This window comes from Phascolarctos cinereus, unplaced genomic scaffold (assembly GCF_003287225.1).
Source record: "Phascolarctos cinereus isolate Bilbo 61053 unplaced genomic scaffold, phaCin_HiC Scaffold_726;HRSCAF=1367, whole genome shotgun sequence".
NCBI classification, from domain to species: Eukaryota; Metazoa; Chordata; class Mammalia; order Diprotodontia; family Phascolarctidae; genus Phascolarctos; species Phascolarctos cinereus.
In genome coordinates, this window is record NW_027556098.1 from 195,082,441 (window position 1) to 195,103,983 (window position 21,543).

The 21,543-nt window shown below is 35.6% G+C and overlaps 2 protein-coding genes across 3 annotated transcripts in view; one reads left to right on the forward strand and one right to left on the reverse strand.

Moving 5' to 3' along the window:
• OSGEPL1 (O-sialoglycoprotein endopeptidase like 1) overlaps nucleotides 1-21,543 on the forward strand; it is a 65,283-nt gene that overhangs the window by 35,983 nt on the left and 7,757 nt on the right. The window contains exon 8 of one of the 2 annotated variants that reach the window (XM_020993553.2): nucleotides 18,264-19,839. The exons of the other annotated variant lie outside the window; for it this stretch is intronic. Coding sequence (XP_020849212.1) covers nucleotides 18,264-18,279 — 16 coding nt within the window. The 3' untranslated portion in view covers nucleotides 18,280-19,839. Of the gene's footprint in view, nucleotides 1-18,263; nucleotides 19,840-21,543 lie in introns of those variants that run through there. 2 annotated transcript variants of the gene reach the window in all.
• LOC144454238 (ankyrin and armadillo repeat-containing protein-like) lies at nucleotides 1,482-17,769 on the reverse strand. The gene is made up of 3 exons (XM_078145733.1): nucleotides 17,647-17,769; nucleotides 14,589-14,711; nucleotides 1,482-1,652 (listed from the first exon to the last, which is right to left on the reverse strand). Exons 1-3 carry the CDS (start codon nucleotides 17,767-17,769, stop codon nucleotides 1,482-1,484), a joined length of 417 nt encoding a protein of 138 aa, XP_078001859.1.

Consider the following 21,543-nt stretch of genomic DNA (forward strand, 5'->3'; position numbering starts at 1 on the left):
CAGATGAAATTCTTTGAAAGATCAGAGTAGGGAGAATTTACTTTCAGCTAGAGAAGATTGAAGAAAGCTTTGTGGCCATGGGATAAACAATTGAATGTGACCAAACAAGTCATATATGTATGTTGTTATAAATGGATCTTGGTGTAAATCTGTCCAGTGCTCACTCTCTTAATGGTAGAGAGTACTGTTACCTTGTTTAGGGGGGAAAAAAACATGATTCTGTATCCTGGGAAAATAATTGAAACACAATAACAGAGTGGTTAAATTTGTTGCTTATGTTTTTCCAGAATTCTCCTAGTATTGGAAGTCTCTCCAAGGCTTCCCCTCACAGGTCAGTCAATCATCAAACATTTATTAAGTACCTAATATATAATAGGTACACTCTGAGGATACAAAGAAAAGAAAGGACAGTCCCAGCTCTCAAGGAACTCACAGTCCAGTGGAGGAGACACGTGCACAGGAACCTAAGCCCCAAACCATTGTTCAGAGAATTACTCATTATCACTTGAGTTATTAATAACTATTACTGTAAAATAATTAGTGAAAATAGTTTTACATATTACTTTTGTTAATTCCTTACCTGTTAGGACCAGAGTAGCTGTCTTACATGAATACAGAAGATCAACTAAAATAGTGATGCCTCTTGCAGACAAAGTAATATGATCCACGTCTACAATAACTTTGGCTAACACAATTATCTGAAAATAAAGCAAGACATCAGATTTGTTATCTAGAGTAGGAACCATAGGAAACACTTGGAACTAAAAAGCTTCCTTCATTGAGACTTTGTTTTCTCATACCAGGGAGGAAAGTGTAAGGAAAAAATTGGGAGGTGGCAATAACTAGATCCTCTATTCATCTTGGGGTCACTGCTACTTCTGCAGTGACTTTCAGGAGTAAATCTATTCCTTCTCACAGTGCGTGCAAACTTGAGAACTATGTGGAACTTGGAGAGGAAGTGGAAACAATTATGGTAGCTACAGTTATTTACCACAGGGCATGGAATAAAAAATAATGAGAGGAGTAAGGGTAGATGAGTTAGCAATTCATAGAAGAGCAAGGGCTATCTGGCTAATGAACAGACTAATTTGACATGTCCCCAGTGAAGCTAGGGGTAAACGTTACATGTGTGAGTAGACAATAACACCAGTGCTTAGCACCCATACAGTGTGTGCATTACGTGAAATTATATTGTGTTTAGTGATATATAGAATTGATGCATGCGTTTTTTCCTCTTTTTTTCTCTAAGAATGTTTATTGATTTTTGTATTAACATCATGCATGTGTTGTATAATTTTTTAACTATGCTTAATTTGCTGCAAGCAAATTAATCTACCCATTTGGGACATGGGGTTTTGGGAAAAACAAAGAGTAATGGGCAAGGCAAATACAAATTTTACACATCAAAATTTTGGAGATTTTCCAAATTATTTGTAATATTGTGCTAAATTTTATATATTTACTGATTTAGGAATTATAATCTACTTCTGTACCTGAAATGCTGCCATTGCCTTTTCAGTCTCAATATCCGATTTCAGAAAAGTTTCAAAAATAGATATTGTAATTGCTCCACTTTCTAGTATTAGGTACTGTTGATAACGATTATTGAATGCAAAAAGTGCTATTGCATAGCCTGCTCTTAAGCAAATATCCTAGAAATAAGAAAAACATCTTTTAAAGTTATTATTTTATCATATCGACAACTTAGTGAATTAGTATAATATGCAACATTTAATTCATAAACTAGACTAGGGATAGAGATTGGATTTAGGATTTCACTAATATGCAGAGCTCCTGTTTGAAGAAATTCCTTCTACCAATACAAGATTGTCATCTTCTCTGCAACTTATAGCATTATAGAGTTCCCTAGAGCACCGAGAGGATATGATTTCACCAGAGTCACATAATCAGTGTGTATCAAATGTGAGACTTGAACCCAGGCTCTCAGGACAACTCTCTATCCATTACAATGTGCTGCAAAGTGAGACAGGTTGCAGTCTGCATTGGTGCAGGGAATTCTCACACCAAAATCCTTTTATGTTAATCCAGTAGGTACAGAAATAGTACAAAAGATAGGCTTTAATAATAGCAGAGGACTTTATGATCCCATTGAAATTCTTCATTTCAACCTTTAATATTCATTTCAGCAGTGTTATTTCACAGAAGTCCGAGGTTGGCAGGGACATTACAGTACATCTCTTCCAACATCTTTTCCATCTATGACCAAGAATTCCCTCTACAACATACCATACTAGTGGTTATCCAGCCATTGCTTAAAGACTTTTAGAGAGGGGCAACCCTTTGGAGTTGTCCCTGTTTACTTTGGATGTTCTCTAATTCTTAGTACTTCATACAGTGCTTAACAAATAGTATTGATTTATTGATTGTTAGGAATCTTTTTCCTGATTTCAAGCCTATAAATTTGCCTCTTTGCAATTATCACCCATTGCTCCTACTTTTGTCCTCTGAAGCCAAGCAGAACTCTAATACTTCTCCCACATGATGGCCCTAAACATCTCCAGTTCTTTCAACCAGTTGTCATATGGAATGAACTTGAGGCTTCTCACCACCTTGGTCACTCTCCTTTGGAATCTCTTCAACTTATCAGTGGTCTTTCTAATAATGTGGAACCCAGAAGTGAGCACAGTACTTGAAATGTCACCTGAGAAGACTGGTCCTGGGCTAATGCCCTTCTCAAGCTGATGATTGCCTTAACTTTCTTGGCTAATATAACATGCTGTTGACGCTTGTTAAACTTGGTGCCCACTAAAACCTTGAGATCTTTTTTGAGATGTATGGCTGTTTACTCCTATCCCCTACCCCTCAGTCAAATCTTGGATTTGTGAAATCCACTTTTTGAAGACAAATATAAGACTTTGTATTTCCCTCAATTAAATTTTCTTATTAAATTAAGTCCAATGTTACATTATATTATCTGTGCCTCTCAGTTTTGTGCCATCAGCAAGTTTGATAAGCATCTTTTTTATTCCTTTTTTTCAAGTTATTGATTAAAGTGTTAAGCAGCATAGGGTTACCAAGCATAGTTTCTAGCAGCATTCCATGGGAGACCTCTGCTAAGTTGATATTGAGCTATTTATGAAGGCTTTTTGGATCTAATCATTCCATCAGTCCCAAATCTGCCTAGCTGAATGCTTAACTAGCCCACATCTCATCGTCTTTTCAACATAAATAACATGAGACTTTATAAAATTCTTTGCTAAAATCTAATTGAACTACATCTACAGTATTCCTTTGATCTGATGTCAGAAATATTTCTAAATATTTGGTTTTCACTGGACATCTTAAAATCTAGTAATCCTGTCTAAAAAGGAACATAGATTAATTTGGCATGGGCTGCTCTTTGTCATCACTGCTTCTTTTTTTTTAGATATTCACTAAACTTCCCTGTAACATTCTAGGATTTTTCTAAAAATTGAAATCCAGGTCATTAGCCCCTAATTTTCAGCTTCCTTTCTCTTCACTTGTTTTGAAATCAAGATAATATTGGCTCTTTTCCAATCCTCTAGTGTAAGGGTTCCTTAACCTGGTGTACACAAACATGTATTTTTTTAAAAAAATACTTCGATAACTATATTTCAGTATAATTGGTTTCCTTTATTTAGTTTATGTATTTTATTATATGCATTAAAAAATACTATTCTGGAAAGGGATCCATAGGCTTCACCAGACTTCCAGAGGGGTCTGTGACACAAAAAAAGGTTAAAAACCCCTGCTCTAGGGCTTCTTCTATTTGCTATGATCCTTCAAGGATCTGATGGGGACTTAGTACTTAAGAACAGCTAGGTCAATGGCTTGAACTTATCAAGGACAGCTGGTACCTTCTTACCCATTTCTTATCTTGTGTATTAACTCTGATATAATCATTTTTGTTCTGTTCTTTCCAGTCCAAAGATCTTTCTTTTTTTTTTTTCATATGCTTTTGAGTTGAAAATTTTTCTCCCTTTTCCTCCCCCACCCTCCCCAAGATGGCACGCAATCTGACATGGCTTTACATTTACATACACATTAAACATATTTTCACATTAGTGAAGTTGTAAGTAAAAATTAAAACCAATAGGAGGAACCATCAGAAAGATGAAACAAAACTCAACAGAAGGTAAAAATAAGTGATAGCGATTTGACTTCCATAGTTCTTTCTTTGGATGTGGACATCCCGAGGCCTCTGGAGATGTCTTAGATCCTCGTAATGCTGAGAAGGGTTCAGTTTAACATTCTTAGTCATTGCATAACGTGGCTGTTATTGTGTACAAAGTCCTCTTGGTTCTGCTCACTTCACTCAGCATCAGACCATATAAGTCTTTCCAGGTTTTTCTGAAGTCAGCCTGTTCATCATTTCTTATAGCACAATAGTATTCCATTACATTCATATACCACAACTTGCTCAGCCATTCCCCAATTGATGGGCATCCTCTCAATTTCCAATTCTTTGCCACCACAAAAAGAGCTGCTATGAATATTTTTGTACATGTGGGTCCTTTTCCCATTTGTTTGATCTCTTTGGGATATAGCCCTAGAAGTGCTATTGCTGGGTCAAAGGGTATGCACATTTTTGTAGCCCTTTGGGCATAGTTCCAAATTGTTCTCCAAAATGGTTGGATCATTTCACAACTCCACCAACAATGTATTAGTGTTCCAATTTTCCCACATCTCTCCAACATTTATCATTTTCCTGTTTTGTCATGTTGGCCAATCTGATAGGTGTGATGTGGTACCTCAGAGTTGTTTTGATTTGCATTTCTCTAATCAATAATGATTTAGAGCATTTTTTCATATGACTATAGATGGCTTTAATTTCTTCATCTGAGAACTGTCTGTTCATATCCTTTGACCATTTATCAATTGGGGAATGGCTTGTGTTCTTATAAATTTGTCTTAATTCTCTATATTTTAGAAATGAGGCCTTTATCAGAGAGACTGGTGTAAAAATTCTTTCCCAATTTTCTACCTTCCTTCTAATCTTAGTTGCATTGGCTTTGTTTGTGCAAAAACTTTTCAATTTAATGTAATCAAAATTATCCATTTTGCTTTTCATAATGTTCTCTATCTCCTGTTTGGTCATGAATTCTTCTGTTCTCCATAGATCTGATAGGTAAACTATTCCTTGTTCTCCCAGTTTACTTATGGTATCAGCCTTTATATCTAAGTCATGAACCCATTTTGACTTTATTTTGGTATATGGTGTGAGATTTGGGTCTATGCCTAGTTTCTGCCATACTCTTTTCCAGTTTTCCCAGCAGTTTTTTTTCAAAGAGTGGGTTCTTATCCCAGAAGCTGGGGTCTTTGGGTTTATCAAATAATAGATTACTATAGTCATTGACTACTGTGTCTTGCATATTTAACCTATTCCACTGATCCACCTCCCTATTTCTTAGCCAGTACCAAGCAGTTTTGATGATTGCTGCTTTATAATACAATTTAAGATCTGGAATTGCTAGGCCACCTTCCCCTGCATTTCTTTTCATTAGTTCCTTTGATATTCTGGACCTTTTGTTTTTCCAAATGAATCTTGTTATTATTTTTTCTAACTCTATAAAATAATTTTTTGGTAGTTTGATTGGTATGGCACTGAATAAGTAAATTAGCTTAGGTAGGATTGTCATTTTTATTATATTAGCTCGGCCTACCCATGAGCAACTGATGTTTTTCCAATTATTTAGATCTGATTTTATTTGTGTGAAAAGTGTTTTTAATTGTGTTCATAGAGTTCCTGGGTTTGTTTCGGAGGTAGACTCCTAAATATTTTATAATGTTACAGTAATGTCTACAGTAAGTTTAAATGGGATTTCTCTTTCTATCTCTTGCTGTTGGGCTTTGTTGGTAATATATAGAAATGCTGATGATTTATGTGGGTTTATTTTATAGCCTGCAACTTTGCTAAAGTTGTTTATTATTTCAAGTAGTTTTTTACTTGATTCTCTAGGATTCTCTAAGTATATCATCATGTCATCTGCAAAGAGTGATAGCTTTGTTTCTTCTTTGCCTATTCTAATGCCTTCAATTTCTTTTTCTTCTCTTATTGCTAAAGCTAACTTTCCAGTACAATATTGAATAACAGTGGTGATAATGGACATCCTTGTTTCACCCCCGATCTTATTGGAAATGCTTCTAGCCTGTCCCCATTACATATAATGCTTGCTGAAGGTTTTAGATATATGCTATTTATTATTTTAAGGAAGACTCCATTTATACCTATGCTTTCTAGTGTTTTTAATAGGAATGGGTGTTGTATTTTATCAAAAGCTTTTTCTGCATCTATTGAGATGATCATGTGGTTTCTGTTGGTTTTGTTGTTGATATGCTCAATGATGCTGATAGTTTTCCTAATATTGAACCAACCCTGCATTCCTGGTATAAATCCTACCTGGTCATAGTGTATTATTCTTGTGATAAGTTGCTGCAATCTACTTGCTAGTATTTTGTTTAAAATTTTTGCATCTATATTCATTAGAGAAATTGGTCTATAATTTTCTTTCTCTATTTTGACTCTTCCTGGTTTAGGTATCAACACATATTTGTATCATAAAAAGAATTTGGTAAGACTCCTTCTTCACCTATTTTCCCAAATAGTCTATATAGTATTGGAATTAATTGTTCTTTAAATGTTTGATAGAATTCGCATGTAAATCCATCTGGCCCTGGAGATTTTTTCCTAGGGAGTTCATCAATGGCTTGTTCAATTTCTTTTTCTGAGATGGGGTTATTTAAGTATTTTACTTCCTCTTCTTAATCTGGGCAATTTATATTTTTGTAAATATGTATCCATTTCACTAAGATTGTCAAATTTGTTGGCATATAGTTGGGCAAAATAATTCCTAATTATTGTTTTAATTTCCTCTTCCTTGGTGGTAGCTTCACCCTTTTCATTCTTGATACTAGTAATTTGGTTTTCTTCTTTCTTTTTTTTAATTAAATTAACCAAAGGCTTATCTATTTTATTGTTTTTTCATAAAACCAGCTCTTAGTTTTATTTATTAGTTCAATAGTTTTCTTAATTTCAATTTTATTAATTTTTCCTTTGGTTTTCAATATTTCTAATTTGGTGTTTAGTTGAGGATTTTTAATTTGTTCTTTTTCTAGTTTTTTTAGTTGTATGCCCAATTCATTAATCTCCTCTTTTTCTATTTTATTTATGTAAGCATTTAGAGATATAAAACTTCCCCTAAGAACTGCTTTCGCTGCATCCCATAGGTTTTGGTATGTTGTCTCATTATTGTCATTCTCTTGAATGAAATTATTGATTGTTTCTATGATTTGTTGTTTGACCCAATCATTTTTTAGGATTAGATTATTTAGTTTCCAATTATTTTTTAGTCTATCTTTCCATGGCCCTTTATTACATATAATTTTATTGCATCATGATCTGAAAAGGATGCATTTAATATTTCTGCCTTTCTGCATTGGATTGTGAGGTTTTTATGCCCTAGTACATGGTCAATTTTTGTGTATGTGCCATGTACTGCCGAGAAAAAAGTATATTCCTTTCTATCCCCATTCAGTTTTCTCCAGAGGTCTATCATACCTAACTTTTCTAATGTTCTATTCACCTCCTTAACTTCTTTCTTGTTTATTTTGTGGTTAGACTTATCTAGTGCGAGAGGGGGAGGTTCAGGTCCCCCACTAGTATAGTTTTGCTGTCTATTTCTTCCTGTAACTCCCTGAACTTCTCCTGTAAGAATTTGGATGCTATACCATTTGGTGCATATATATTTAGTAATGATATTACTTCATTGTCTATGGTGCCTTTTAGCAGGATGTAGTTTCCTTCCTTATCTCTTTTGATTAGATCTATTTTTGCTTTTGCTTTGTCTGAGATCAGGATTGCTACCCCTGCTTTTTTTACTTCAGCTGACGCATAATATATTCTGCTCCAGCCTTTTACCTTTACCCTGTATGTGTCACTCTTTTTCAAATGTGTTTCCTGTAAACAACATATTGTAGGATTATGGTTTTTAATCCATTCTGCAATCCGTTTCCGTTTTATGGGAGAGTTCATCCCATTCACATTCACAGTTATGATTACTATCTGTGTCTTTTTCTCCATCCTTTTCCCCCTTTATGCTTTTCTTTCTCCTTTTTCCTTTCTCCCCTTCACTAGTGTTTTGCTTTTGACCACCGCCTCCTTCAGTCCCTTCCCCCTTTTATTATCCCTTTCCCTTTTCTTCCCCTTTAGTCTTACTGCTTCTTCCTTCCCTTCTTTCCCCCCTCCCTTTTCTTTCCCCTTTTCCCTCCTACTGCCTATAGGGCAAGTTAGATTTCTATACCTAACTGATTATATTATGCCCTTCTTGAGCCAAATCTGATGAGAGTAAGGTTCAAACAATGCTCCCCCCCCTTCTTTCCCTCTGCTGTAATAGGATTTTGTGTCTTTTCCTGTAATGTAATTTACCCTTGTCTGCCTCCTCCTTTCTCAGTACATTTTCTAAGATCAGATTGATCCACTTATTTGGATCCATTTAACCCACTTGATTAGATTTTTTTTTATCATTACATCAAAGTCAACTAATATCCACCCTCTTTATGTATACTCCTTTAACAAGGTGTAATAACAATACAGTTCTCAAGGGTTGCAAGTCTCATATTCCCTTGTAGGGGTTTAAACAGCCCCCCCCTTATTAACAACATATTGTATCTTCTGTCCCATTTACCTTTTTAAGTCCTTCTTGAGTCCTGTACTTGAAGATCAAATTTTTTGTTGAGCTCTGGTCTTTTTATCAGGAAAGTTTGGAAGTCTCCTATTTCGTTGAATATCCACCTCCTCCCTTGAAAAGTGATGCTTATTTTTGCTGCATAGTTGATCTTTGGCTGCATTCCAAGCTCCTTTGCCTTAGGAATATCATGTTCCATGCCCTGCTGGTCTTTTAATGTAGAAGCTGCAAGGTCCTGTGTAATCCTGACTGTAGTTCCATAATATTTAAATTCTTTCTTTCTGGCTGCTTGCAGCACCTTCTCTCTCATCTGGTAATTTCATCTATTTTTTCATTTTTTTGTTTGTGTTTGACTGATTCTTGCTCTCTCATAGAGACATTAGTTTCCATTTGTCCAATTCTAGTTTTTAACAGATTGTTTTCTTCTGTTAGTTTTTGTACTTCCTTCTTCAACTGGCCAATTGTGTTTTTTAGGGACTTGTTTGCTTCAGTATACTCTTCTGTGTAGTTTTTGTCTCCTTCTTCAATTGGCCAATTGTGTTTTTTAAGGACTTGTTTTCTCTTATGCTTTTTTCCAACTGGCTAATTGTATTTTTGAAGGACTCTTTTACCTCTCTCATTTGACTATTAAAATCCTTCTTGAGCTCTTCTAAGAAGGCTTTTTGGGCTTCAGACCAGTTCATATTCCCTTTTGTTGTTGCAGATGTGGTTTGTTGACAATGTTGTCCTCTTCAGAATTTCTGTCTTGATCTTTACTCTTCTCATAATATCAATCTATGGTACATTTCTTTTTACTCATGGTATTTCTTTATTCCCTGTCTTTAAAGAGATTGAGCTCTCCTGCTGGGGAACAGAGGGTACTGACCCAAGCTTCTTGTGTTGGGAGCCTAGGTCTTGGTCACTGGCTTTGCGTGCTGGGGCCTCTTATGCTGGGAATTGGAGGCTCTAGGTTTCTGGCAGCTTACCTCATGTTGGGCTGGAATCAGCAAGGCTGGAACTTTCAGGCAATTCTAGGTTGCCTGCTTTTCCTTTCCTTTAGCTTTCTTCAGCTCCTTTTAGATGGATGCTGCAGGGTGTTTATCTGCCTGGGGCCCCCTGCAGTGTTGTCTCCCTCGTTTCTGCTAATGCAGCGGGAGATTACTTTGTGGTGGAGTGCCGAGACTCCTGGTGGTTTTCTGAGCTGGTTTCCACCAGTTCCCCTGCCCTCACTGAGGCAGTCGGAGGTCCAGGTGTTGGTGTTTGCCTGCTCTACCACATGGGCTTCAGGATTTCTTCACAATTGGAGGCTTCAGGGCTCCTACAGCTCACCTGGTGTTGGGTTGGAATCAGCAAGGCCAGGGCTTTAGGAAGCCCTGTTTTCTTCACCTCCTTTCAGATGAATGCCTAAGGGTACTTGTCCGCCTGGGGCCCCTTGTAGTTCTGCCTCCCATATTTTTCTGAGGCACTGGGAGACCCGTTTGCTGGGCTGCTGCACTGCTGCTCCCCGTCTTTCTTCTAGTTCAGGTGTTCCAGGTTTTTTTTTTTGGGTGATATTTTCTGGGTTTTCAGAGGTTGATAGGGGAGAGTGAGAGTGACTACCTTTTCACTCTGCCATCTTGGCTCCTGGAAGCGGAAGTCCCAAAGATCTTTCTCCATGAAAGAATATAAGCAAAATGAGAATTGAGCAACTCTGCCTTACCTGTGTTTCTACATCAATCCCGTCAGACAGTTTCCTTTTTCCTCTCAAGTGAAATTGTTTTTCTTTGTGTCTTCTGAATTTCATTCTCAAGAACTTCCTATCTGTCCTGGCTTGACTACCCCTATAAAATTTTAGTCTGTGGGTCACTACTTAGCCTTCCTTTTGAGTCCTTTGAAATTTACTCTCTGCAAATCTGCAGTGCATGCTATACTCTATGCCCAACTTTTCTCTCCTTCATCACAGATTCTAAGAGGAAGCTTTCATCTTCTTCCAAGGTTTCCATTATTTCCACCCAGCAACTAGAGTAGTTGGCTGGGGCATTGAAGTCCCCCATCACTACTATCTCATGTCTTTGTACTAAGCTTAGGCTATGTTTCCTAAACTCTTCATCTATTTTCCCTTTTTGTACAACTGTTTTATAGTCTACTCCAATGACAGTTTTGTTTCTGTGTTTGCCTCCATTGATCTTTATCCAAACGTTCTTCCTCCTCTGATTCCTTGATTTCCTCACATGAATAAATATTACTTATTTATTGAACAATAGTACTTTTCCTCCTCCCCTGCCCTTCCCACTCCACCAAAAAAAAATTTTAATCTATCCTTTTTATTGTGAATAAGATATACCCTTCTATATACCGGTCATCATGTCCCACCAGTCTCAACAATTAACTATAAGGTCAGATTCGCCTCCTTGAATTAAGATCTCTAGTTCCTTTTGCTTATTTACCCGTACTTTGTGTATCTGCATATATAAATGTGAGGCCCTGGATTCTACTACTGATTCCTTTTTTTGATATAGTCTGTTATGAACTTCAGTGTTTTTCTTCCAACACTAGAACTTCTTTTTATAGTATCCTTCTTGGTGGATATGCATAGACAATATTCTCCCACTTCCTCTTTTATTTTAAACTCCTTTTGATTTGATTTTAAAGTCTCTAGATAAATAACTTCTCACTGGTTCTTGTTACTTACATTCTATCACTGGCCAGGATATTTTCAGCTATGGTTTAGAAATTTAAATCCAGTCCCAGATACCAGCTTAACTAGTTGTTCACTTCAAATCTGCTTCTGTATTCTGAATCCCTTGCCTTTTTATGAGCAGTAGTATTGAGCCTACTACTTCTGATAATTATTTCTTATTTAACTTGTATATGGTTTGTACATAATTGTTTACTTGTCTCCTCCCATTAGATTGTAAGCTCCTTGTGGGACTATCTTTTGCCTCTCTTTGAATCACCAGGGCTTAGCACGGTGCCTAGCACATAGTAGGCACTTTATAAATGCTTATTTATTGATTGATTGCTGTCATTGCAGTTTATTTGGATATTCCTTCACTCCTTTCTGGGTTCTGCTCCTGACTACAGACTTTCCCTGCTGTGCCACAGTAGCCTTCTCACCCTAGAAGTTCACTGTGCTCCTGTGGTCCCTTCATTCAATTGATTGGTTCCTCTCAGAATCTCCATTTTAAACAGTGTGCCCAATCTAGTCATGTTCACTCTTTCTGCACCTGACTTACTCTCCAGATTTCCTCCACCACAAGCCACAAGCAGGTGCTTTTTTTCCTTCTTCTTCTCACACCCCTCACACTTTTCATGTTGCTTTTATGTGTTATCTTCTCCCATTAGAAAACGGGCTTCTTGAGGTCAGGGACTCTCCTTCTCCTTGTATTTGTATTCCCAGGACTTAACACAGTGCCTGATACATAGTAAGTGCTTAATAAATTCTTATTGAATTGTTGACTTCTTTATCCATTGGGCCATTGAGCTAAATTGTTTACTTTGTTAACCCACAACCACCACAAAACCTAATATTCAGAAACTACTCCAGAGCCCCTGTGATCTCCAGACTTACCCTGGTGGTTCAGAAAGAACCTGACTAACTGTCCCCAGTCTAAATCTGGGAGATGTGTTGTGTGTATATGTATGTGGTTTGTGTGAAAAGAATTATTGCATTACTATATACAAGTTGGGGTAAAGAATGAAATGCTCCCAAGGACCTTTGGAAGAAAAGAAACTGAGAAAGAGTAATATGTCACCAGAGAGGCTTTTTTAGCTTAATAAATGTGAATTGAATGGATTTATGAATGAATGGATGAATTTATCTTAATGAATAACTTTAGTATGGTTTCCATAGTAGAGCTTTCCCCACACTGAAGAATCACAATGCAAATGTGCATCCATGTATTTTTATGAAAGGCATCATGGCATAGTAAGTATAAACCTTGGAGTTAGGAAGACCAGAGCTCAAGTCCTGCCTATAGAAACAATGGCTGTGGGATGCTGGGCATAACCTCCCAGTGGTCTAAGTCTTGAAGTTATAGGACACTTGCAGACCTACATTGGTAGAGAGAGTTTTCTCACTAGGAGTTCCATTCCCCAGTGAAATCATGTGTTCAAGTGAAAACCAAAACAGAAGCTGACCACCCACCTTCTTCCTTCTCACAATAAAATCTCCCCAAATTAGACCAGACATAGTTAGCAAGTCTAGCTGCCTAACACCACTAGGATAAATCTGGAGATGATAGAATGGGTTCTAGAAATTATTCTAGGTTATCAGGTATTGTGCGGCAAAGGTTTGACAAAGTAAATCATTCAATGGAGATTTTACTTTTAATACTTATTTTGCCCCTTCGCCAAATTTCAAGGGAACTACAGTTAAAGCCAGAGGTAACACATGAAGGCTTTTGCATCTTCCTCCAGTGCCTCATCTTACAGAGGTGACCCTGAAATCATAAAAGTTGTGTCAGTAAGTTCTAGCAGGTCCCCTAAGCTGGGAGGGCTTCAAATCTCCGGACAATCATCTTTTGACCAGCCTAGCCAAGGTTACAGAAGCCCATCTTCAGATGAGCCACCAAGTCATTGTGGTTGGCCACCAAGCCAACAATTTGAAAAATTGAATATCAGTTTTCAGGGGCCCCAGCAACTTGGGAAACTTGTTACTAAGATGTAGAGGGGTTGTGAATTAGCCTTACGAAGGAAGTTGATGATGACTATAAATCTAAACTACTACAATTTCTTGATGAACTTAACTCAGGGTTATTTGATGGGTTTAGAGTTTGGGGGGGGGATGGGAAGGTGACCATAAGTGTTATTAAAGAAACTTTCCAAAAAAATGAGAAAAAAAAAAAGAAACTTTCATGGTAATTTTGTGTCCTAGTTATTACCCAACATCCATGGAAAATCATTGAGAATTCTATTTGCCTCAAATTATATTCTAAAATCCTTTCTAACTGTGTAACTCTGGACAAGTCATTTAGCCTCTCTGTTTCTCAGTTTTCTCATCTGTAAAATGGGAACAATACTTGTATTGCCTACCTCTAAAAGTTATTGTGAGAAAACCTTTGTACACCTTAAAAGTACTTTACAAATGAATTACTATTTAAATTTTTCAAGGAACAAAGGATGAGAACTTAGGAAACCTAGATTCCAACCTAAGCCTTACCCTTCTGGACCTCAACTGTAAAATTAGGGGATTGCACTATACTGTCTGTAAGTTCCCTTCCAATTCTAATAGTTTATTTTATGGGGCTATTATGTAGTATAAACATTTTATAACAATCGTATCTTTGACCACTTCTAGGTCTATATCCTATGATAAAAATGGGAAAAGGACCCACAGGTACAAAAATATTTATAGCAGCTTTTTTTGTGGTGGCAAAGAATTGGAAATTGAAGAGATGCCCATCAGTTGGGGAATGGCTGAACAAGTTGTGGTATGAATGTAATGGAATGTGCTATAAGAAATGATGAGTGGCAGACTTCAGAAAAACCTGGAAAGACTTACATGAACTGATGCCAAGTGAAATGAACAGAACCAGGAGAACATTGTACACAGTAACAGCAACACTATGTGATTACTAACTTTGATAGACTTAGCTCTTCTCAGCAATTGCATGGATCTAAGACAGTTCCAAAAGACTCATGATGGAAAATGCTATCCACATCCAGAAAAAGAACTGTGGAGTCTGAATGCAGATCAAAGCATCCTATTTGTTCTTGTTCCCTCTCTCTCTTTTTTTAAAATTTCTTCTTTCTTGTGGTTCCTTCTGTTGGTTCTAATTTTTCTTTACAAATTATGTTTAATATGAATGTATATGTAGAACCTATATCAGATTACACTGTGTCTTGGGGAGGGTAGAAAAGAGGGAGGGAGAGAACTTAAACCTCAAAGTTTTATGGAAGTGAATGTTGGAAACTAAAAATAAATTAATTAGTTAAAAAAAACCAATAGTATCTTTGAAGTACCTTATCTGGTGAATGAAGAAGATAAAGGACATCATCATACTTAAAACCTTCTTCTTCTTGCAATATATCTTGCAATTTATCATTCTTCAGGACAATGCAAGCCAAGGCACATGCCACTTCAACCTGAATATGTTGTTTAAAAAAATTCATGCATTATTTGCTAATAATTTATCCAAAGAATTAAGTGAATCAGTCAAAATATTTATAACATGCCCATTGTCCATAAGGCATAATAAAATAATATTATCTAGATTAAGTAAGCTACTGTGTTTAAAGCACTTTGCAAATCCTAATAAGCTACATAAATATCATTATCATCATCATAATCAAGGGGCACCTAGGTGACACAGATAGAGTGTTGGGCTGGAAATCAGTAAGACCCAAGTTCAAATCTGGCCTCAGACACTAGCTGTGTGACCCTGGGCAAGATACAACTTCTTTTTGCCTCAATTTCTTTATCTCTAAAATAGGGATCATAATAGCACCTACTTCCCAGGGTTGTTGTGAGGATCAAATGAGATAATTTTAAGGCTCCTGGAACATAGTAAGCACTATATAAATGTTAGCTATTATTATTGTCATCATTATTATTTACTTATTCAAAATGTAATACCTACCATTCCATTTTCTAAGCAGTAGATTCAAGAGTAGTTTCTTAAAACTCTTGGAGAGATGTTTCTTAAATCCCAGCTTGATTTGAAAAAGCAATTACAATGATAGCACACTTGTATATAACACTACACAACAATCCTTTAAGTTTGGTGCTATTATTTGCATCTTACAGACAAGGAAACAGAGGCTTTTTGAGGTTGCGACTCATTCAGGATTGCACAATTAGTAAATGTCCAAGGCAGAATTCAAGCCCAGGTCATGCTGGCTCCAAGTGCAGGACATTGTACCTGATCTCCTCTCTTAAAAAAATAAATGAGTGGAGATTTTTCCTTTCCCTCCTCCTCATACACAATACCATTAGATTTTTGTTTTTAATGCCATCAGATTGTGCACAAGTGAAACACAAACACAAATGTCTTGCTCTATCAGCTGGGGACAGCAGCAGATGCAAATGAGTGTTTGCTCAAGCAAACAGCTAGAACTATTCTACATCTTCCCAGACAACTTTCTGAGGGACTCAGTAGTTCTTTTGAAATCTGTTATCTGACATTTATAGTGACCAGATTCTAAGCTCTGGAAGAGCATCTATCTATTTAGGTAAAGAACTGGAAATGATATGGAGATATAAGTTTTCTTTCCTCTGCAGTTAGAGGAGGGAAAGGGAGTGCTATTGAATACATAAACTCATAAGCTAGAGCCAAAAGGGAGAATTTGAGAGACAATCTAGCACCAAATTAGAATGTTTTCAATGGAAGAAAGGTACAAATCAGTATAGTATCATATGCTGCATTTCTTTGAAAGATTGTTTTAAAATTATTGCATCTTAAATCTGTACTGTATTGGTATATCTGTATTGCATCCAAAATGAATTATTTGCAAAATATTTATTTTTTATTCTGTTTAATTTGTTCCCCTTTTGGCAAAAACAAAATAAAAAAATGCTAATTCTATATCACTAAAATACATTTGTATGTAAGTGTAGTTTAATATTTCCCTCTGAAATAAGAGTCTTCTCATGTAAAATGAGAAAATATTTGTCTTAAACATTTTTCATATTCATATGGGGTTTTGCTTTGAAAGATTTCATTTTAGAATGAATAAGCAGAAGTATGCATAGTATGTTTTTATATGTGTATACATATATAGACATATAATGTATATATAATGTAATATACATATAATATATATGTAATGTACACATATATTTGCATATATATGTGTCAAATGGTGGCCTTCTCCAGTGCAGGGTGGGGAGGGAGGGAGACAGTTTGGAACTTAAAATGTAACAAAAAATTAGTTTAAAAAAATTTCATTTAAAAATTATTGCATCTTAAACCTGTGCTGTATTGGTATGTCTATACTACATCCAAAATGAATTTATAAAATATTTATTTTTTTTATTGCAGCTGTTTAGTTTTTTTCCCCCTTTTGGCAAAAACAAAAATAAAAAATTGCTAATTCTACTTCACTAAAATTCGTTTATATATAAGTGCAGCTTACTATTTCCTCTAAAATAGGAGTTTACTAATCTAAAAGGAGATTCTCTTGTACAATTTTCGTAGTCTTATAGGGTTATTGTATATGCTTTGAAAAAGGTTAGTAAAACTTAAATAACAATTTACTAACTATAATTAATGACTAATAAGACGACAGTCTTATAAATTTTCCTAGATCATCTTCCTCACTAATATTTAAAGTGGCTCCATAGTCTATAATTATACCCCCTCTGATAACAAGTACAGTTAGTTTATCAAAGTGAAACAGTACCATATTTACTCATGTCTCCCCTCAACACCCAGCAAATATTCATTTCTGCACTTTACTTGCAGTTTTAGAAAGAAAATATTTTTCCCTTTGTATAATTTCTTCCTTGAATAAAATTGTTCATAGTAATAGTCTTGATTTTCTAAAGACTTGCTACAGGTATTTAAAGAGCTACACTATGTTAATTAAAGCTTATTTGGTGAAAGTAAATAGAAAAATCAACTATTTATAGCTCGTTAACTACTTATACCATTCCTTCAGATGCTTCACTCTGAACTGCACTACTAGATATTGCTAGTAGCTATGGTTGCCCAGGAGGCAGAAATGATGTTGAAAATCTGCCAGAATTTGCCCGTGTATAAGCAATGTCACCACATAAGCCCCACCTTCCTCCTTAGTCTCCTCTTTTAGTATTAAAATAAGTGCAAAACAAAAAGTGAAATTTGTGGATAAATACAGTATTTCCGATCGTGTCTAGAATTTTTCTCAGAAAAATAAATTTTAATAAAAATTTGACCTAGTAGAAGCATTACTTAGTGCATACAGTCAGAACCCCTGAAGCGTCATTAATTGGTTGAATTTTTAAATTTTATAGTTGCACAAAAAAAATAGATTCTCAGAAGGATCTATTCCAGATGTTTTTACAACATCATAAGAAAAGGTTAAAATCTTTTATACAAACCTTAATCTGAATAGATGGATGATTTCTCAGGAGCTGAATAAGTATAGGGAAGGCTTGTTCATCAACAATGTATTGCTGACTAGTAGTATTGTTCATATGGGCTACACCTGTAAAAGTCCACATGTCAAAAAGATATTCTATTCCTCCCAATGTATAAAAAACTTAACACTAAAAACAAACCAAAATCTCTGTCTTGTCACTAGTAACATTATATGATGGTAGATAATTTCAGTTGGCTTCACTGTGAAAATACAACCTCTGTACAAAAGGAATTGCCAAAACATCACTAATTTGATGTTGGTCTTAGATGTGTCTCTGTGAAAGCCATTTCATTTGTACTTGGTCAAACAGATCAGTAAGGGGCAACTGGGTAGTGCAGTGGATAGAGCACTGGCTCTGGAGTTAGGAGGACCTGAGTTCAAATGTAGCCTCAGACACATAACACTCACTAGCTGTGTGACTCTGGGCAAGTCACTTAACCCCAATTGACATATTTAAAAAAAAAAAAGAACAGACCAATAATAGAAAGATAACAAAAACACTGGAGGATTGGGGATTGAGGGGCAGGGAAGAACAAAAACTGTGGCTCATGTTTACCAAATTTTTATTATGTTGAGGAATCACCGAATTTGAGAATTGGAAGGAACCTCTGAGGTCAGCAGTCTAAACCATGCACAAAAGGAATCCCCACTCTAATATACCAGAAAAGTGGTAATCCAGCCTCTGAAGACCCCCAAGGATGAGTGAGGAACCTGTGTTTTTCTTTATCTTCTTAATAAAGAGCTATCTTGAAAGCTAGAGTACTGAAAATCCTTTTAATCTCCTCTTTTTATCTTTATGCTCCGCTGTTAGCTCTCTTGATTTTTTTCTTTTGATATAGTTGCCTCTAGCCTCCATTTTATGAACTAGTCACTCTCCTTTCATTGTTTAGTTAACCTATTTTATGGTCCTATTCTCTTCAAAGAATACAGACTCTTTAACAAACCTTATCTTTATGAAAGATTGGCTCACAGTCTTTGGATATGCCTCCACCAAGGTAATGAAATCCTAAATGTTCATGCCAGAATAGTGGCACTTTCTTTATCACATGAAGCCTAATGGAAGCAGTTCTCTTTGCTAAATTATAGGCACCCATGGGCTTTAAGAATTTTTAAATAGTGAAAAATCAGGGGAAAAATTTTCATGATTACAAAAGCTGACAAAGTCAAATCAACAATACTGGGTTACTGTATCTACTATGATGTGCAAAAGTGTGCTGGTCACTGGCAAAAGCCACAAGCTTAAATGCAGTTAAATGAGGCATTGCTTTCACAGAATAGTAATTATTCTGCACACATATTTCTTCTTGGTCTTTTCTTTTATGTACATTTTTAAAAAGTGAATAGAAATGGTAGATTTGTCATAGAGTTATACATATCCCTAGAATTAAATCCTGACCAACTACTTTAAAAGAGAACACCAAAATTCCACTGAGAACACTGTCTGCCTGTGCCCACTATGCACTGTCCTCATCTTTACTGACCATTTTAATTCCTTAAATGGACTTTCAAGGGGATATTGTGAGGTTCAAATGAGATAATGGTTATAAAGCACTTTGCAAAACTTAAAGCACTATATAAATGCCAATCATTGTCACCATCATTATTATTACTGTTATTATTGTGAGCCCACAGTCACTAGGCCTCCAGTCTGATAATAACCTCATTCCCTGAACCTTCTCTTATCATCCTGCTGAGCTTAAGAAATATTTATAGAGCAATACAGGGATGTACTAGTAAATGTTCAACAACAGGGCTGTCTGGGGGCAAAAAAGTATGTACAAAAACTTTTAAGTTTGATTTGTATTATTAACATTTTCTTAAGTCTAAACAATCTGCAAAACAATGAATCAAAACTTGATGTTTAGAAATTGCCAATTTCATTGAAAATTCAGTGTTACACTGAAAATTTAACAATCAGCTAAGGAGGTTGGATCTGATACCAGCACACCTGTACATATAACATATCTGGGAGAACTGTTGAAAAGATGAGTCTTTGCATCAGGGAGGAGCTTGAAATTCTTTTTTTTTTCTCTCTCTAGAATGACTCTTTCCTCTCTCTGTGCATCTCTTTTTGGATATTTAAAACCATAAATCTCTGTTACAGCTTGCTTTTTAAAAAACATATATTAAATTCAATGTTATTTTCAAAGTACTTCTTGTCTGTATTTCCCTCTGAACTTCCATCTTTTCTCTTCTGTGTGCTTTTAAAGATGATTCAACAATCTTCTTTTATTTCTTTATTTTTTGGCAATGCTGTCGCTACTTGATTTACTGCTCCCACAAATAAAAAGGGAAAAACAGAATTATGGAAACAAACCTAGGCAAAACAAATCCTGCACATTTCAAATATTCAAAACTGTATATATACTTTTGCATCTTGGTCCATCACCCTTCTGTCAGGAGCAGCCTTTATCATTGGTCATTGTTAGTCACTGTATTGAGTAGAGTTCTTGATATTTTCAAGTTTTTAAAAAATGTATATAATATTGATGCTATATAAATTATTCTCCTGGTTCTATTCCTTTCATTCTGTATCATTTTATACAAGTTTTCCCACACTTCTCTAAAACCATCCCTTTTGTCATTTCTTACAATGAACAATATTCCTTTATGTTCATGTACCATGAATTTTTCCAGTCATTCCATAACTGATGTTTCCAGCATTTCACTACAACAAAAATAGCTACTTTAAATATTTTTTGCACATGTGTGTGATTTCTTGCTTTCTTTGATCTCTTTGGGCTATAAATTTGTTGATGCTAGGTGAAAGGGTATGCACAGTTTGGTGACATTTGGGGCATAGTTCTAAAATGCTTTTCAGAACGGTTCAACCAATTCACAGCTCCACTAACTGCACCAGTTTAACTGTCATTCTGTAACTCTTCCCGCTATTGTCATTTCTTTTTTGTTGTTGTTGTTATCTGTGCCAGTATAACTATGAAGTGAAACCTCAGAGTTGTATTAATTTGCATTTCTTTTATTAATAGTGATTTTTTTCATATGGCTGATGATAGCTTGGTTTTCTTGCTTAGAAAATTGTTGTCCATATTTGTTGACTTGTTAGAGAATAGCTGTAATTCTTATATATTTTTATCAGCTCCTTATAGATCCTGAAAATGAGACCTTTATCAGATAAACTTGCTACAAAGAGGTTACCTGCATTGATTTGTTTGTACAAAATTTAAAAAATTTTACATACTCAAAACTGACCATTTTATCATATATAAATGGTCCTGTCTATGATTTTTCTACTTATGAGCTCTTTTCCTATCCATAGTTGTAAAAGGTATTTTCTTCTTTGCTCCTTTAATTTGTTTATAATATGGCTTTTTCTATCTAGTTCATGTATCTATTTGGTTTTTGTTTTGTTTTGGTTTTTTTGGAGGCAACTGGGGGTAAGTGACTTTCCCAGGGTCACACAGCTAGAAAGTGTCTCAGGTCCTCCTGACTCCAGAGCCAGCTACTTTATCCACTGTGCCACCTAGCTCCCCCATGTATCTACTTGAAAGTTGTGTTATTATATGGTATGAAATGTTGGGCTATACCAAATTTCTGTCAGACTACTTTCTAGTTTTCCTAGCAGCTTTTTTTTTGTTTGCTTGTTTTTTAGTAATGTGTATTGACCTCAACAATTGCAGTGCTTGAGTTTATCAAACACAATGCTATTGTGTTTATTAGCTTTTGTACTTTTTGCCTGTTGAATACATAATCTGTTTCATTGATCAACTTTTCTAATTTTTAGCCAGATGTAAATTATTTTATTCTTATCATTTTGCAACATAGTTTGAGATGTGACACTGCTAGGTCCCCAACCTTCTCATTTAAAATTTTTTTTTCCCTTGGACCTTTGACCCTT

Coding starts and splice junctions, on each gene's coding strand:
- LOC144454238 (XM_078145733.1), bottom strand. CDS start 17,769: ATGTGGACTTTTACAGGTGTAGCCCATATGAACAATACTACTAGTCAG. Junction 14,712..17,646: donor ATCCATCTATTCAGATTAAG/GTTTGTATAAAA, acceptor CAACATATTCAG/GTTGAAGTGGCATGTGCCTT. Junction 1,653..14,588: donor TTCTTCATTCACCAGATAAG/GTACTTCAAAGA, acceptor TCTTATTTCTAG/GATATTTGCTTAAGAGCAGG.